Source organism: Otolemur garnettii, unplaced genomic scaffold (genome assembly GCF_000181295.1).
Source record: "Otolemur garnettii isolate 467f Iridium unplaced genomic scaffold, OtoGar3 scaffold00018, whole genome shotgun sequence".
Lineage (NCBI taxonomy): Eukaryota > Metazoa > Chordata > Mammalia > Primates > Galagidae > Otolemur > Otolemur garnettii.
In genome coordinates, this window is record NW_003852413.1 from 15,742,781 (window position 1) to 15,761,205 (window position 18,425).

Below are 18,425 nucleotides of genomic sequence, written 5' to 3' on the forward strand. Positions count from 1 at the left end.
AAGTTAATTTTTTGTTTCCATTACTCAGCAATTTCCAGAAAGGAAGGTTCTATAAGTTTTTATTGGCTGGGCATGGTGGCTCCGGAAGCAAGAGGATCACTTGAGTCCAGGAGTTTGAGGTTGCTGTGAGCTGTGACAGCACAGCACTCTAGCCTGGGGCAACAGAGTGAGCCGCTGTCTCAAAAAAAAAAAAAAAAGTTTTTGTCACTTCCTATCATGCCAAAATAAATCTGAATCATTTTCTGTGTGCCCTTCTTCCCCTCACTGGATAATTTAAAGAAAGACAGTGGTTCTCGTATATGTATGTGTGTTTAAAAAACAATCTGGCGAAATTCTTCACTAGAGCTTTCTAGGGTGAAATCTCTGCTCTTCCCTCTGGCATTGTAACCACCTGGGAATCAGCATACCTTGTCCTGGCTTTGCTGTGGGTCAAGCAGAAGCAGCCAGAGGACAGGATCCTTCCAGTGCTGACATGTGCACTGAATTCCCCGTGATCCATTTCAGTGGAATGCTGGCCATTGGCCAAATGCTTGAACCGCTCTTTTCTTGAGTGCACTGATAGTATAGCACTCTCAGTCTTCTTCCTGCCTGTATCAGTAAATAATAGCAGTATGTAGACTTTCCATGTGGTACCCACTTAGACACTAATTTAAAATATAAGTTTTTGTACTGTCGTTAAGTCATGTGCTTTTTTGGGGGGAAAAAAACCCATTCTGTTTTTTCCCCATTTCTCCAGGACTCTGGATTGATTTGGAAATGTCCTACAATGGGTCCTTTCTGATGACTCTCGAGACCAAAATGAATTTGACCAAACTAGGTAAAGAGCCTCTTGTTGAAGCCCTGAAGGTTGGAGAAATTGGCAAAGAAGGGTAAGGGGCTATATGTGAATTTACTAACCGCACCTCTCCCTGCAGCCTTTGAGAAGCAGGTTTGATGTATAGTAGCCCCTGGATGTTGAGTGAGCAGCTGTGTAAGTGCTTCTGGGCCTCAGAAGGTTTCAGAGCATGGTTTCCCAGTCTCATCCCCAGCAGACTGTGAGTCCCACCCCTACTCAGTGGTGACAGCTCCTTTTGACCTGCTGGTGGTGTCCACAGTATCAATTACCAGAAAGCATCACCAACTCAGACAAGCAGAATAGAAGCATTAAGAAAGCTCCTTGATCAGCTTTCAACCACATATAGCAATGTGCAGAGCAGGCTAAGGTCCCCAGGGGATCTATCTGCTTTAATCACAGAGTTAGAATTATTTACAATTAGATTGATTTTGTAGCCAAGAGGGTGCTCCTGAAGTGTTTTGAGAAGCATTTCCCCTAAATAATACAATATTGATTTGCTTAGTAAATTTTCTTTGTAGATAGTATATCTGCTACCCTGAGTTTGTCTGATTTAGTAAATGTCCCCAAATTGTAAGATAATTAATGAAGCTTGATTTTTTTTTTGCCCCCTTGAACTCCTAGAATGGAGGTGCTAGAACGTTTACAGCCCTACGCTCCTTAAAAATGACTGTTCTAACTACAAATTCAAATTATATTACTCATCAAAAATTAAGCATGCGGGAGGGGGAAGTAGGGGATGGGTAATTCATACCTAATAGGTACAGTGCACACTTATCTTTGACTTAAAGTATACAAAAGCAAACTATGTGAATAAAATGTGTGTACCCCCTATAATATTCTGAAATGTTTAAAAATTATATTAATTGTTATTTACCAAATGTAAAAAGCCGACTAGAATCTGCGTCTTGCAGCTTTAGCCCCTTGGCATGGAATCAACAGTAGGATGACGAGTCAATGCTGCAAGGAGCCCGCTCCTCAGGCCTCACTGAAAGACACGGGCTCTCGGGCATTTGCTTAGTAACAGTACTGAGCTAAGGCCTAATTCATACACGTGGTAATAGATGGAGGGAGTTGGGTTATACATTGGAGCATATTCTTAGATTATTCTGATTTGTCCCAGTTACTTATGAAATATTCCTGTTTTAATAATTGGAGAATTGCACCTGCTGTTTGGAATCTAACCTGTGTCTGTGCTGTTTTCCTTTCATTTTTCTATTTGTTAAAATGTGTTTGGATTCGGCAATCTGTGGATTTGTATTTTCTGGTGAGTGGTATTTATCAACCCTCCATGTAGCATTTCATGCCCTGTAAGTTCTGAGTCTTGTTTGATTCCATGTGAGGCCACCAGGAAACCTGTCTTTTTGTCATGTTCCCAAACATAAAGGCGCAGACATGGGCCTGAGAAAACTGAGATTGGGAGTAGTCATGAGGCTTTTGTGGCAGGGGCAGGCTTCCAGATGTCCCCAGTTTGTGGGGTTCTAAGCTCATCAGACTCCACTGCTGCTGCTGCTGCCCCTGTCCTACCACGTGAGCAGCCATGACCTGCAGAAGCAGCCGCCTAGAAAAATGAAGCTCCTTAGACAGAAGCAACCTGGGAAGTGAGGTCTGACGAAATGGGAGTGTGGCAGAGTAGACGTCAGTCAAAAGCATTTATGCAAAGAACTCCTTTTGGAAACGGCCCTGTGCTGGCACAGAGGTGCAGCGATTCCATTGGAAAGAGCTCTTGGAGCATCAGGTGTTGCCTCCAAGTCCAGTCCCTGAGGTCCTTGCCACTTAGGCATTCCACGTTCACTTCTATTCATGTGGCTCTTGGCATAATTTTAAGTTCATAAACTGTGTCTGACCAGAGGATGGACATGTTTCCAAACAAGCCACTCTTCTCCAGACTGAGTGCAAAAAATCCTCTGCTTTAGGAATGTGATAATATATTTAATTTTTAATATATTTCTAAAGTACCATTTTTTTCCCTAGAAGAATGTTATACAATGTTTGGCTTCTTTGTGTGAGGGTGTTAAATTATATGTTCATGTGTAATTGGCTGTCATTTAATTTAATTTAATTTAATTTAATTTTTTTTTATTGAATGCTAACTATGTACATTAATGCACTTCTGGGGTACAGTGTGGGGTTTTCACATGCAATCCGAACTACTTCCATCAAACTGGTCAACACAGCCTTCATGTCATTTTCTCAGTTATTGTTTTAAAATGTTCACATTCTACTCTTATGTCATTTAATTTTAAAAGCAAGGAAGAATACAATCCAGACACACTTGATGTAGGAGAAAAAGGCCTGGAAAATGAACTCTTAACCCTTTTTTGCATAAAAGGGACCCCTCTGGGAATCTGAGAACTCTGGATCCTTCTTCCAGAAAATGCCTCCACATGCGCCATTTGGCGCACAGTTTCTGAGAGCATTGAGAGCCTCTGCAAGCCCATCATGGTTAAGAACCTAATCCCAGAATGATTGTAGAATCCACCTTGTTTCCTCCATCCGGAATCACTTTGAGGTTAGGTCACAGAGGAGGGAAGGAAGTCGGTGTCCACAGTATCTGTTTAAGCTTCTGCTCTGGATACTGACATCTCCCTTAATATCACACCTCCAAAGCGCAGGATGTCAGAAAAGGTGGCCCACTCCTAAGGGCCCACTCCCCGTTGTCTGCCCGGCAGGGCCCCTGCTTTGTCTCACCACTTTTTTCAGTACTGATCAAATAGGCAAATGAGTATCCCGTGAGGAATCTGTGGAGGTGCTGCCCCCACCCCACCCTGAGAGTCTTTCCTGATAGGAAGTTATTTCACCTCAGCACCTTGGGTGAGATGGAGACGCTGAAATCTGGATTGCTGTATTCTAGTGAGTCCCAAGTCCCTTCCCTTTGAAATGTGTCTCCTCTGTATACTTGTGGGCATTTTTCCTTTAGTCTTTTTACTTCCCAGATAGTCTTTTTTGTCACACACTGTAGTTAACCTAACTTGGGGCAGTAAGGTACTCAAGTGAAGTCAAGTAGTGGAGTCTTCACTGTAGGAAGTGACCAGAAGAGGACCAGAATGAATCAGTAAGGGCAGCGTGCTGCATCTGGTGTTTAAATGAGGAGTGGTGTTGGAGTGGAGTGTTTGCTGTAAGGCACCTGGCTTGTTCCTGCTCTAGCACTGCAGTCAGGCCTGTGTGTAAGTCTCCAAGTCAGAGGGTGGCCTTCTCTGCCCTCCACATTAGGTCACTAGTCCACTGTATATCCTAAACCACTCTGCATCCAGGGCCCTGATGTTCTTGGAGTTCATACTGTGACTAGGTCTAGTTCATGGATGTGTGCACATGTGTGTCTATGACAGATGTATGGGACCAATTTCTCTGAAGAAAAAAAAACCCACTAGATCTTAATGTATACTGCCAGAAAGGCCACTCGTGAGATGCTAATTAGATGCTGGTTTGGCGCCTGTAGCTCAAGCAGCTAAGGCACCAGCCACATACACCAGACCTGGCGGGTTCAAATCCAGCCCAGGCCTGCCAAACAACAATGACAACTACAAACAAAAAATAGCCAGGCATTGTGGTGGGTGCCTGTGGTCCTAGCTGCTTGGGAGGCTAAGGCAAGAGAATTGCTTAAGCCCAGGAGTTGGAGGTTGCTGTGAGCCGTGATGCCATGGCACTCTACCCAGGGCGACAGCTTGAGGCTCTGTCTCAAAAAGAAAAAAAGATCACTAGATGCTTATGTGTGGTCCCTCTCAAAGCAAACTCCTCACAAGGCTGCTCAGTCTAATTCTGAGTTCTTCTCTAAAACTATGTTTTGGGAGCTGCTTTTTAGACTTGTATCTGTAGTCTGTGACAATATCTTTTAACTATCCTGAGGAGTGACAGCAAATCACCCTGCTTTGTAAGATGGTTTGGATCTTTGAGAAGTTGTTATAAGTCATCAGAAGTGATAGTGCTTACGAGACCAAGAAATAAAATACAGTCGAAGCTCCATAGTTGACCTCCTCCCTACACTGACCACCTCTTTAAGTTGACCTAATTTTCAGAGACCGGATGCACCACTTGTACATGTCAGCACAGCAGGCCTAGTTCCTTATGCTGACCACCTCCATATGTTGACCACCTCAGTTTGTTACAGTCCCTTAGGTGGTCAGCTTATAGAGGTTCTACATTTGGTCCAAGACTATATATAGTCTGATAAAATAATTCAGTTTTTGTTAGGTGTCTTCCACACATATTTCCAAAAAGATTTTTTTGGCAGAAACTACCTACCTGGAATAAGCCTTTTAAGGTGACTCTTTGAAAGGCTATCACACTCATCTGGAATTCTGAGGTGTGTTTAACACAATTAGGATCATTGCATTCTAGCACATCTTCCTCAAAGATACGCAGTATTTCTTTCTCTGAAGTTCATGCTGAAGTCATAAGGCTGAGATCATAAAATGCATGTTTGGTTATAAAGCTGAGCTAACCATTAAACTGTACAATTATAAGTATTAGGTACCACATAACGCAGCTTTCAGCACAGGGAATAGAGGTACTACATGGTCCAAATTGGAACTTCACATCATCTGATCTGGTTTAACTGATACAGCATTATCTAAATTGTTTACTTCAAGCCACAAAATTTATCCTGTTCTCTGTCCTGCAGAGGATTAATTTGGGAACCTGAGAGCTCACTGCAGTGCTCGGCCTTTGGCATCTTCTGCCCAGGGTCTGGAGCTGCCAGATGACACAGACTGGTAGGGACAGGACAGGACAGGCATTGGCTCAGCAGATCTCACTGTGGTCCCAGATCTTGCAGGCAGCCTTTTGTGCTGTGTGGATGAGGAGCAGACTCCCTGTGCCCTAGGGACAGGTTCTGTACCTGGCAGCATGAGATCTAAGCCAGAGAGCATAACCATCTTACTGATGGAGAACTCAGACGTGTTTCTGTGACGTGCAGTTTAGGGGAGATTTATGTTTCTGACTTTCCTCCTTCTGATCCCTTTCTTGGGAATCATACTTTGCTATATATGTTTTAAATAAGAGATCTCTTTGAGGGCTGTCTACCCACAGAACACTCAGTGATAGCTCTGTGATTGATGAATGCAGCTAAGCATTTCCTGGACCAGCCAGGTGTCTGATAGAAGGAGGAAGAAAGTATCAGTTAGGTACAGTCCAATGGCCAAGGACAAGAGGCCTTTGTTCCTACAGAGGGAGTTTCCCTTTAACATGGAGTCCAGCCCATTGGCTGGAGCACTAGCTCTAATGTTTCAGAGCTGGGGTTGAGGAGGATCTGTTTGTACTGCCAGAAAGGACACTCTTGAGGTCCTCTTACAACAGGCTCCTGTTTCAGGGGCTGAGGTTTCAGTCCTGCCCTCCCAGGACGTGGTGCTGAGGCCGCTGATGGGCCTTCAAGTCCATACCAGTATGTGTGCTCTGCCCTTCGGTGGCCTTGGCCTCCATTGGTCAGGAGATGATTGCCCCTATGGACTTCTGGTGGCCCAAGGGCGGCATCAGAAAAAAACTAAAGGATCACGACTGCAGAGAGCTAGGCGCTGAGCTCTCTTGCCTTCTTCTCTCCGAGTAATTGTGTCTTTGTCAAAAATACAAGGCCCAAGGCTGGGCATGGTGGTTTACACCCCAACACTCTGGGAGGCTGAGGCAGGTGGATTGCCTGAGCTCATGGGTTCAAGACCAGCCTGAGACAGAGCAAGACCTCGTCTCTAAAAATAGCTGGGTGTTGTGGCAGCCACCTATAGTCCCAGCTACTTGGGAGGCGGAGGCAAGAGAATCGCTTGAGCCCTAGAGTTTGAGGTTGCTGTGACTATGATGCCACAGCACTCTACTGAGGGCAACACACTAAGACTCTGTCTCCAAAAAGAAAAAAAAAAGATTACAAGGCCCAACTAGTGACCATTTGGTTACTTAATAATGTTCAGAGACTATTCTATCCCTCATTCTTTTCATTCTGATTAAGTCTCTGAACTTTAGAATCGTCCTACCAGTGCTCTGAAGCAAACCCATAGACTTAGGAAGAAACCTCCTTTTGTGGGTTCAAAGCTTGGCAGAGCAGCCTCCCTCCCCCTCAGAGGGAAACTGATCAACTTCTACTATGGGAAGAGTAGTCCCCCCATGACTCTGGAAAAGAGTATCCAGACTGTAAAGATGAACAAAGGGCTTAGCTCTCTGAGGAGGCTTTGGTCTTTAAATTGATACTTTTCCAGGGAAGTTCCTGGTTCTCATGTCAGTTACTTCTTAGAGGCCTTTGACACTTGTTGGCTTTTTCTGTGACCCTCAGATGATGTGCGGGTGTGGGCTAAGACATGTAAGGCAGGAGTCTCAAGTCAAAACTAATTTGGGGGTAACTGAGTTGGAAAGCATCATAGTTGTTCAACAGCTGGAGTTAAGGGACTTGGTTGAACATCCCATCATCAGTGAGGGGCGGTCATGTCACCAACATAAGCCGTTACCTCACCTTTGCAACTATCCGCTCTTTCCATCATTCACCCTCCCATTTGGCCATGCTGCTTGCTGATGATGTCACTGCATCTTACAATGATGTCACTGCATTTTATGTGGAGCACATCACATCCCCACCACTGTGCTTCCAATGCACGCTCCAAAACAAACTCTTCCGAGCCCAAGTCCTCTGCGTTCCTGTCAGGGGACTTGGGGCTGAAGAGTCTCTCAAGCAAACATGCCAATCCATGGATTCTTGGATTGGGCCTCTTTTGGGGGGTGGGTTGGAGAGAGTGACAACATGGCTGAGCGTGTGTGCATGGGCGTATGTGTGTTCTGGTTTTGAGCGGGGCTTGGGCAGTGGGGGCAGACTGCAGTGGTGATTCTCTGCCTATGCAGTTGCAGGCCCAGGGTGTTCTGTCTGGCTGACAGTGATGAGGAATCCTCCAGTGCTGGCTCCTCCGAAGAAGATGATGCTCCAGAGCCCAGTGGGGGAGAGAAACAGCTGCTCCCAGGAGCTGAAGGGTGAGTAGGCCAGAGCTTCTGGAGTGCCTTGGGGTCAGGGCACAAGTTGGCCTTGTTTCCCTCTTCCTCTGATCTTTGTTCCTATGCTCTGAGTGGTTTTTGCATTGATATCCTGTGTCAGTTATTTAAATTCCAGGCCCCAAAGCAAAAAAAAAAAAAAAACAAAAAACACAGGTTTCCTTATCTAAGACAGTCCCAACCCAAATGGCTTTCTAATGAGATCAAAGGGCACAGAGCCTCACCCTGGGTCTTCCGAAGCAGCATAGAACATGACGCCTGGTGGACAGCCAGCCTTGCTGGCTCAGCGGGTCACATTGCTGCTTGTTGAGCTGCTAGCTCCTGCACAACTGAAACATTCAGGTGATTTCTTTGGCGAAATTTGAAGACTGGATCATTTAGCTGATCTTTTGGATCATGAACTTCACTGGGGGGCTATATTTGCCTGCTACTTTGACGATGGAGTGATCAAAGTGTTTTAAGTCTATAAGGATCTTTTTATTATTTAAAGTGAGTTGAAGAAACTAAGATGATAAAGAAGCCAGACGATTGAGAAACTTCAGTAAGAAAACATCAGCCTATTCCCTTCTGAAATCCTCTAGGAGTTGAGGAGAAAATCGGATGTTTAGAGAGTTGGTGCTGAAAATCTAGCTGCTTGACCTTCTGAAGAATGGCTTTCCCTACACACATACTATTCCTCATGCTGTGGAACTGTGGAGGATTTCAAAAGCAAATAGTCTCTCTTTTTTAGCGTCTTAGGTCAGTCTTATGGTAGATGTAGCCTGATTACAAAAGCTTGTTTTCTTAACCTGTTAGCATGTTAGTTTAAGGTAGCATTTTTTGGTAAAGGAAATGCCAAGTCCTTTGAAAAGTAATTGTCACTCAGAACTGGTATGAGATCAACTAAAGGCAGTCAATCAGTTATTGGTTTTTGTACCTGTTGATAGAGCATTGATTTATTATTTTATGTAGGGAGATTGTGAGAGTCTTCTAATAGGACACTGGCTTTTCATTCAGTACTTTGAGTGGTATGAAGGAGGCAAGGTAAAAATACCTATTTTGTTAAGGTATTGTTATGGTATTTGTTGTTAAGACTTGGGCACTGCCTGACATGTATACCTTCTCTAGTGCAGTAACTGGGGGTGATTTGACACCCCCAGGAGAGATTTGCCAATGTCTGGAGACGTTTTTTATGGTCATAGCTGGAAAGGAGAGTGCTACCGACAACCCCAACACAGAATGACCCAGCCCAGAGCCTCAGGAGCTGCTCTCGAGTCAGGTGAACAAGGAGCCACAGGTTTTTGTTTGTGAAAGAGCCAAGTTCATACTAACACCCACTTTTGTGTTCCACATTTAAAGGTATGTTGGAGGTCATCGAACAAGTAAGATTATGAGGTTTGTTGATAAAATTACCAAGTCAAAATATTTCCAAAAAGCAACAGAGACGGAGTTCATTAAAAAGAAGATTGAAGAAGTCTCCAATACGCCCCTGCTGCTGACTGTGGAAGTACAGGAATGTAGAGGAACGTTGGCAGTCAACATTCCACCACCCCCGACTGACCGAATATGGTAGGTAGGGTGCCCTCAGGGACAGCAAGTGATTCCTCTTATTGCTTGACCATAAGAATCCCAGCGGGCTTAACCCTGGGCTTATGGAAAATACCTTCTCCTGGGGAGAAGCTCTTCTAAATATTTTTCCTAGGACCTTAATGTTAGTTGTAAATTTCATTGTACTTTCTTCTGTGACTGGCTGATTCACAGGATTCCTCTTTTAGGATTCCTCTTTATGGATTCCTCTTCACACACTAGGAAAAAAGTTAAGGTTAATACGTGAAGTTTATGGGATGAGCTCTTTCCATTCCTGGTCTTCCTCCTCTCTAAAGCCAACTGTTCCACCAGTAGTAACAGCTGTCATTTGCAGAGAGAGCCCTTATTGTCAGCCTGGCCTGACTTGCAATTGCATCACCTGGTTAGTCCTCAGAGCATCCTGTTGAAGTAGGTCCCCAGCTTACATATGGAGTCACGTATCCAGCAGAGTTCAGACAGGGGACTTCCCTGAGATGTCGAGGCTGCAGGAGCACATGCACTTGGTATATGTGGCAGGAGGTCCATCTGAGGAGTTGGTTCTCAGCCTGAGCTGCATGTTTGAATCACCAGGGGAGGCCAGGTGAAGTGGCTCACGCCTGTAATTCTAGCACTCTGGGAGGCCAAAGTGGATGGATTGGTTGAGCTTAGGATTTGAGACCAGCCGAGCAAGAGTGAGACATTGTCTCTACTAAAAATAGAAAAACTAGCCGAGTATTGTGGCAGGAGCCTGTAGTCCTAGCTACTTGGGAAGCTGAGGCAAGAGGATTGCTCAAGCCCAAGAGTTTGAGGTTGCTATGAGCTGTGATGACACCATGGCACTCTGCAAAAAAAAAAAAAAAAGTGTGTATGTGTATATATATGTATATATATATCTCAAGGTTTATGAAGAGGAAAAATATGTATAGCTCTATGTTCTGTATTCATAGAGTAAAACCAACATGCTAGTATGTATCTTTGGTGTCCAGAAGGGTTTGTAGGAATAATCGTAAGAGTATTTACTTAATTGACTAACCGTTTGATGATGATGCTTGTATTTCCCAATAAAACTTAAAAATGCCTTTTTAGATCTTTTTTAAGTAATATTTTCATTGTAAAAAAAAGTGGAAGAAACGAAGGGAAAAAATAAAAGTCCATAATCTTATCATCCAGAAATAACCAGTTATTTCCTAATTGTACAGTCTTCTAAACCTTTATAAAAAATTTCTTAATAGCAAGAGTTGATACACCATTTCCAAACCCTTTCTGCCAAGTTCTTTGATGTATCAGTTCCTGTGGCTCAGTGAGTAGGGCACTGGCCCCATATACTGAGGGTGGCGGGTTGGAACCCGGCCCCAGCCAAGCTGCAACAAAAAAATAGCTGGGTGTTGTGGTGGGCGCCTGTAGTCCCAGCTACTCGGGAGGCTGAGGCAAGAGAATCATGTAAGCCCAAGAGCTGGAAGTTGCTGTGAGCTGTGATGCTGCCACAGCACTGTACCGAGGGTGACAAAGTGAGACTCTGTCTCTAAAAAAAAAGAAATGCTACTGCTCCATGGGAGGCCTCATTAGCAAGAGACACTGTTGCCCATTAAAAAAAATTAAAGGCCTCTAGGGTAGTGCCACTGAACCCATGTTCAAGTGTTTATATGTTACTGATCCACAGAGATAAGTAGTGCAGAGTGTTTAGAAACGTGTGCGATTTGACATTTTTGTCATATTTCTAAAAACTTTGGTCCATGACAGAGTCAAGTTTTTAGCTAGTTTGATAGCAGACAGGGTCTTGTGTGGATTACTAACAATTTTGAGAGCCAGTCTGCACCCCGGGGGAGGCACAAGAAGCATAGTGTGGGGTGTGGGGAGAAAAGGGTTGTATGTAGAATGTGAGCCATGGGCACATCCACAGGAGAGTAGGAGGAAAAGTTCCCCTACTTCTCTCAGGAGTCCTCTCTTGGGGTGACACGGGGAGAGAGGCCATACTTTCACTTTCTACTTTACCCACTTGTTATGTGTGTTTCAATTTTATAATATACATATACTTTTGCTATGAATATAGAAGAAAGGCCATTGCCATTTTAGGAAAAAAATCAAAAAACAATGCCCAGGTCAGATTTTTCCAGTGGTGCTGCCTGGCTTTCCCAGTTTGTCAGAACTGTTATAATTCCATCGCACCCTAACACCATTCAGGGACACAGGGAGTTCACAATTCATATTTTCTGGGCTGAGTTAGTTTTGGAGGGGATTTTTTTTCTTTTCTTTTTTTTTTTTTTTGAGACAGAGCTTCAAGCTGTCATCCTGGGTAGAGTGCCATGACATCACAGCTCACAGCAACCTCCCACTCCTGGGCTCAAGCAATTCTCCTGCCTCCGGCTCCCAAGTAGCTGGGACTACAGGCACCTGCCACGGTGCCTGGCTATTTTTTGGTTGCAGCCGTCATTGTTTGGCGGCCTGGGCTTCGAACCCACCAGCTTAGGTGTATGTGACTGGCGCCTTAGCCACTTGAGCCACAGGCACTGAGCCGGATTTTCAGAATGAGAGAATACTTTAAGTAGTGATAAAGCCCTGTGGGATTGAGGAATATGTGCTATTCATGCTTGTCTACTTCCTTTGAGTGAGTGTGTATGTATGTGCGTGTGTGTGTGTATATGTATGTGTATATATGTATAATATACACTATAATATATAATTTATATATAAATAAATATTTTTAAATTAAAAAAAAATATATAATATTTTTTGTGTGAGACAGAGTCTCACTTTGTCACCCAGGCTAGAGTTTCTGTGGCACTACCCTCATAGCAACCTCAAATTCCTGGGTTCAAGCAATTCTGCCCCAGCATCTCGAGTAGCTGAGACTACAGGCACCAGCCACAATGCCTGACTTTTCTATTTTTTTAGAGACAGGGTCTCAGTCTTGCTCAGACTGGTCTCCAGCTCCTAAACTCAAGCAATCCTCCCACCTTGGCCTCCCAGTGAGCTAGGATTATAGGCACAAGCCGCCACACTGGCCTTTTCTCTGCTTATAAATGTGGTTATTACTTGTCTTCTTCAAAAAGGTATGGTTTCCGGAAGCCACCCTATGTGGAGCTGAAAGCTCGGCCAAAACTCGGAGAGAGAGAAGTGACTCTGGTTCATGTGACAGACTGGATAGAGAAGAAACTGGAGCAAGAGTTTCAGGTAAACGTGTCATGTTATCTAGTGTTTCACATCGAGTATAAAAAGCTCTGGGTAGAACCAAGGTGCTGAACCTCATCTTTCATTTTGAGATAAAAACTATGGACCTTCATCTCAGGAGAGTACACATTTGATCAAACATGGGTGTAAAATCTGGGGTATGGTTTCAAAAACCCCAAACCTTATCCAGGGAACATTACAAAGTAGCCTTCAGAAGAAACCCAAGACAGGACAGAGAGCAAAGAGATGACGTGTGGTCCCAGTAAGCCTGCTGGACCTCTCTGGACTTTGTTTTGCCCCTCATGAGGCCTGTGGTCAGGCAGGTTGCTCACTGCCCTTATGTGGTGTTCATCCTTGCTCAGTTTGTTCAATTCAGCAAACATTCTGTGTGCCGTGTACCACCTACCCTGGAAGCCCCCAGATGCCTGAGGCGTGCCCTCTCCCCTGGACAGGTTCTGCTGTAGTCTTGGGTCTACTAAGCCAGAGTTTATTCTCCAAGCCTGTTCCCTGCATTCTGCCACCAAAGGTACTAGCATTGCAGCCGAGGCCCTGGGATGAGCTTTTTCCATCAAATTTTTATCAGATATTTGAGGCACAGTTGTCCGTTAAGGTTTCGTGGATTAGCAAATGTACTTTGTAATGAATTTCACCTTTTGAGGACAACCTCCATTCTTTTGGTATATTTTGAGTTAAAACCTTTCAAAAAATTGTATTATTTAAAAGCTAGAGATTAATCAATCTCTGAAATAATCATTTTCTGAACAAGCTTACCGTTGTCACCAAATGGAAAGGTACTTTGAACCCAGGTGGCAGAAGGAAACTCTGGGCTTCAATTTTTTTCCTTTTTCTTATACTCCTACATTCTACATTAGGAATTCGGGTGCCTGGCTCATCCCTTTTAGGGGGTATTAAGCTACAAAAGAAGAGGGAGCTGAGGGGTGCCCGGTATCTTGAGAGGGGTTGGAAAGCTGAAGGCTGACTGCTGACCCTCTCACAGCAGCCCACTGGTTTTGTGTTGTGCTTTTGTCAGAGAACATTCCTGAGGACTGAAGATGTTGCCAACATTCACATACAAAGACATTTTATAAACAGGACCATTACTGTCAGTCACTGATTATCCTTTGGGTGCTCACTAGAGTAGGATTTCTTTCATATAGAGCTTTGTGTGGTTCTAGTTTGAAAAAAATTGCATTTTGTTGATAGGATTTAAAGAGATAAATTCACTTGGAATATATGTTCTAGACATAGTAATTTGGGAATACTGTGAGTAGCTGAAGCCAATTCTCCTAAATTAATGTTGTTGAGTATTCATCAATTCATATAAATAATTGTATTATATGTATATGAAACCAAAGGCTCCTTCTGCCTCAGAGCTAATTGGATTCTTATCTTCTTGGACTGGTGTGATTCCTCATTTCTTTCTTTCTTTTTTTTTTTTTTTTTGAGACAGAGCCTCAAGCTGTCCCCCTGGGTAGAGTGCCGTGGCATTACAGCTCACAGCAACCTCCAACTCCTGGGCTCAAGCGAGTCTCTTGCCTCCGCCTCCCAAGTAGCTGGGACCACAGGCGCCCGCCACAATGCCCGGCTATTTTTTGGTTGCAGCCGTCATTGTTGTTTGGCGGGTCCGGGCTGGGGATTTGAACCTGCCACCTTAGGTGTACGTGGCTGGCGCCTTAGCCAGTTGAGCTATAGGCGCCGAGCCTCCTCATTTCTTTCTAAATTAAAGTATGGTGGGAGAATTAGTTTGGAATGTGTAGGAAGGTTTCCTATGTATTTTTAAAAACATGTCCAAGGCCTAAAATCCTCTCAAGAACAAAATAGGTTAACAACCTGGCAAAGCATTCTTCTACATAGCTGATCTTTAATATCTTCCTACAGAAAGTTTTTGTCATGCCAAACATGGATGATGTTTATATCCCCATAATGCACTCTGCCATGGACCCTCGCTCCACTTCCTGCTTCCTCAAAGACCCACCTGCGGAGGCTGCAGATCAGCTGTGATGGGTGACATCGGTCGTTCCCAGTATTATGAGATGGAGCTCGAGGTGTGGGGTTCTTGGCCGCCATCTGTGCTGTAGCACTGGCCTTCAATGTGCCACAGCCACTGTTTCTTAAAGGACTGCTTCTGCCCTCTGCCTGCCAGTGCCCATTCCACTGTGAGGTGTCATTCCCTGCATCCAGTGACAGGTGTCTGAACTGCCTACTGCAAAGCTTTGACCTGGCAAAGGAGACTAGGGAAGAATTATCATGGTGGATCGCAAAGTTACAGGTGACTCACACCGTGACTTTTTTAAGTCTACCAGTTTTTGTGACAGGATATGAGCGCATTAAGAGCAAAGCTGTATAGCTAGAAGGCCCCTTGCCTCCTCAACTCCTCCAAAGCTTTTCCCTCAGGCAGCGGTGCACAACAGAACATCTTTTCACTTCTGTACTTTGTACGCAACCTTCCATGCTCCCAGAGAATGTCAGTGTGGAGTGGAATTTTGTGAGCATTTTCATTGGTATTAAAGAAATAGGCATAGCAACTTAATTTTCCACATTAAATTGTGCGTTTTGGAAGCAAGTAGCCATAGAACACACACACTAACACACTATCAGGTGGAGGAGGGACAGTGGGCTTTATGCGAACATTTAGGCAAAGCCATGAGATCAAACCATCCCAAGCCTTTTACCAGTGAGGTGCCATCACCTGGTTTCTAACTCATTCTGATTTTTCCTGAGACAGGAGCATATGTGAAAACAGCAAACACTGCACGCTAGATTGTTCTCTCATGGGGTGGGGCCAGAAAGCCAGAGCCAGTCTTTCCATCTGGTGTTTCCTGTGTGCTCCAGGAGCTTTTATATAGGAATCTAAATGCTTTGTTAATCTCATTAGTGGGATAGTTTTGTGGGCGGGCAGTTCCTTTTTCTGATGGCCAAAAGGAAGAACTGCCCTGGAAGACCAAAAGTTTGCTCAACATCAGACACTACATATTCAAAATTAATGTGACCTTTTTAAAATGTTGCCAACTTAATTTTGTGCATTTGTGTCAGAATGTTTAGTTTACAAGATTGGGGGCTTTCTAACTGTATAATTTGCTTTGAGAAGTGAACCTAATGTTTTTGTTATTTAAAGCTGCATTTAATGTCAAAATTACCTTGGGTAACTTTTGATAATTTACATCTGTGGACAAAGCTAATAGTGTTTTTTTAAACAGCACCTTGCCTGAACATAAAAAAATTAATATATTGAAAAGACATATTTGATTATTGTACTTCCATCATTAAAACATTTGACTTAAATTGCTTGACATTCCAGTCGGTGTACTGTTCTAATTTCTCATTGTGCAGGTCAATTGCCTGTCAGAGTCCGCATGTCCTGTTCACTGGTCTTTATAATTTTTGTGCAATAACTAAAGGCAAAGGAGTAGATGCACTACTGTGTGAGATTACATGACTGTACCCTGTTGCACCTTAAATAGTATGTGGGGACGTACAATCGCTTGCATTGTTTCACAAAATAAATATCTCATGTCAAATACTAGATAAGCATCTAATTTATTTTTATGGAATTCTTTTCAGATAACAGGGACAGAGCAAACAGTACCGAATACTTGGGCCCTCACCTGGCAATAGCTTTTATTCACTGAGCGATCAGTGGCCTACTCCTCATAAAGATGCAAGGCAGTCTTCACCTTAACCTTGCACATCCTAGGTCCACAGTTAAAGGACCAAGTTAAAAGTTGACAGCCTTAGTCCCTTGTAATCCAGTCAATTTGGGGCCAAGTTATTGAATGTAAAGTACTTGTGGTTCCTTGCCCACCGTTACCACCCACTACTTAGATGCTCAGTACCTGAAGTCCCCATTAAGATCTGACATCAGTAATAGAACATGGACTGTGAACGGGTGACTTGTGTATTTAGGTTCCTTATTGTTAAATCCACCTGTGTATAAAATCATCTTCACAACCACGTGTTTTAATATGCTCAAGCCCCAGACCTGTTACACAGGACCTAAATAAGCAGTTCACTTGCATGACAGTAATTCTAAATAGGTGATGACATCACCTTAGCGGGGAGTTAACTTTCAGCGCCGTCTCTGACTGAACCTCGGTTATCTCACTGACCACTGAGGGACGTGCAACCCAAGGAAGTCAGAGGAACGTATGGGTGTACACGCTGGTCACTCACTGCAGAGGCTACAACATCCCCAACACCCCCACCTGGACATTTCATTCTTCGTGTAAGCAGTGCCTCGACCAACCTTTTGGGCACCTGGGACCGGTTTTTGTGTTAGACCCCGGGTGGGGTGGCGGGAGGCAGAGCTCAGAGATGGTGTGTCGAGCTGCTGTAAATACAGATAAAGCACCTTCCCTTGCTCGTGCGCCCCGCGGCCCAGTTCTTATGTTTCAGGGAAGACAGCTTTCCCAAGGACTAGAGGGGGATGAGGGAGGCGGAGCTCTGCGGCCCAGTTCCGAACTGGCGGCGAAACTGTACCAGTCATCGCCAAGCGTCTGGGAAACCGCCCATCCGCAACAGCCACGACAGCCGCCGCCGTGTCGCTCGCGGTTAAAAGGGCCGCCCGCGGAGAAGGCAGGCGGCCCCAGTTATACGCAAGCTTGTGCTCTGGCGCTGCAGCCTGACCCCCGGCGCCACGAGGAAGCGCGGCGGGGGCTCAAAGGCAGCGCGTCGCCAACGAATCATACCCACACCAGCGTTGAGTTCAAATTGTTTATTGAAAAGAATTGGCAGCAGGGAACAAAGAAGCACGCGGGATGATGAGATCCGACGTCTTCGGCCAGGCCAGGCCACGACCTGTAAGATGGACCGCGAGAGGTGAGCGCGGTGCGCCCGTCCGCCTGTCCCACCCCCGCCTCCGCTGCAGCCGGCTCAGACTCTAGTTCGCATCACCCGCGTCAGCAGTCTAACACGTGCTTTAATTAGAAAGTCATCACGGCCGGCCGGCCAGCTAGCCAGCCCGCGCGTCCCCCTCCCCGCTCCCGGGCCCTCCCGGCCGCACAGCCAACTCGGTAGACACACCTCGCCTCTTCAGCTTTGCAACCGCGAAAAGAACGGGGCGTGCCTACCGCGTCTACTTAAGGGAGCAGACTGGAGGTGGTTGGGCGGGCTTTGCCGCTATTAACCAATAGTAAGTCAAAGTTCTATCACGTGCGTTTAAAGTGGCCTGACGATTGGCCGCGCTTGCTGAGTCCTCCAGCGTGTAGACAGCTCTCATACCAACCATAGAGGCGGGCGTCTAGGAGACGCCGAGCGTTTGAGTGACGCGGTGTCTTGAGTACTCCGGCGTTTATATTGCCATCTTCGCAGGTGTCTAGTTGGTGCACATCTCTGCGGTACGCAAAAGAAAGCTTTACAAACAACAGGAGACAAGTAATGCCTAACTGGTATGAGATAATTCTGTGCCAAGAGTTAGGTTAGGAGTTGAGGAGTAAAATTGAACAAAACTGCCCCCGAGTTCAGCATAACCTGTGGTGGTAGAAAGAGCTTGTCTTTCAAGCAGACAGATTGCAACCATATCCTGAGTTTGTGATGCATTCGCTCTATGACCTTGGTCATTTAACCTTTCTGAGCCTCAATTTCTGAAAATTAGGAATATCCCCCCCCCCAAAGTTGTAAGGATTAAGTGAATTAAAAGTCAGTCACCTGGCACATTTTTACTGATTAAAAAAAAATGTTTTTAAAGGACTGGGGTGATGGGGAAAACTTTTGTGACTGCAAAACTCAAAATAGAGAAGGCCTAACTTTGAGAAAACTAAAACTGCTTTGCAGATTTTATTGAGTTCACTCTGTGAGCCCAAAGGCTGGGCTGTTCACTGGATATCCACGTGTATGAATAAGAATGCGGCTCTCCCCTCTAAGGCTTTACTGGGAGAGGGACGGTCGGTGGACAGTGAGCAGTCACACTCTCTGGTTGTCTTCCTGG

The 18,425-nt window shown here is 44.9% G+C and overlaps 1 protein-coding gene and 2 non-coding genes across 5 annotated transcripts in view; 1 reads left to right on the plus strand and 2 right to left on the minus strand.

Annotated features, from left to right (window-relative positions):
• The window catches only part of TEX2 (testis expressed 2), a 117,175-nt gene extending 101,150 nt beyond the window's left edge, over window positions 1–16,025 (plus strand). For all 3 annotated transcript variants that reach the window (XM_012803209.2, XM_023511122.1, XM_023511121.1), the window contains exons 8-12: window positions 737–869; window positions 7,646–7,771; window positions 9,128–9,337; window positions 12,385–12,505; window positions 14,381–16,025. In XM_012803209.2, coding sequence (XP_012658663.1) covers window positions 737–869; window positions 7,646–7,771; window positions 9,128–9,337; window positions 12,385–12,505; window positions 14,381–14,503 — 713 coding nt within the window. In that variant the 3' untranslated portion in view covers window positions 14,504–16,025. The remainder of the gene's footprint in view (window positions 1–736; window positions 870–7,645; window positions 7,772–9,127; window positions 9,338–12,384; window positions 12,506–14,380) is intronic.
• A 1,010-nt stretch (window positions 16,026–17,035) lies between these two features.
• On the minus strand, window positions 17,036–17,169 carry LOC111724047. The gene has a single exon (XR_002772421.1). It is a non-coding gene; the product is annotated as a small nucleolar RNA SNORA76 (small nucleolar RNA).
• A 200-nt stretch (window positions 17,170–17,369) lies between these two features.
• Window positions 17,370–17,439, minus strand: LOC111724037. Its single transcript, XR_002772412.1, has one exon. It is a non-coding gene; the product is annotated as a small nucleolar RNA SNORD104 (small nucleolar RNA).
• Window positions 17,440–18,425: the final 986 nt, after the last annotated feature.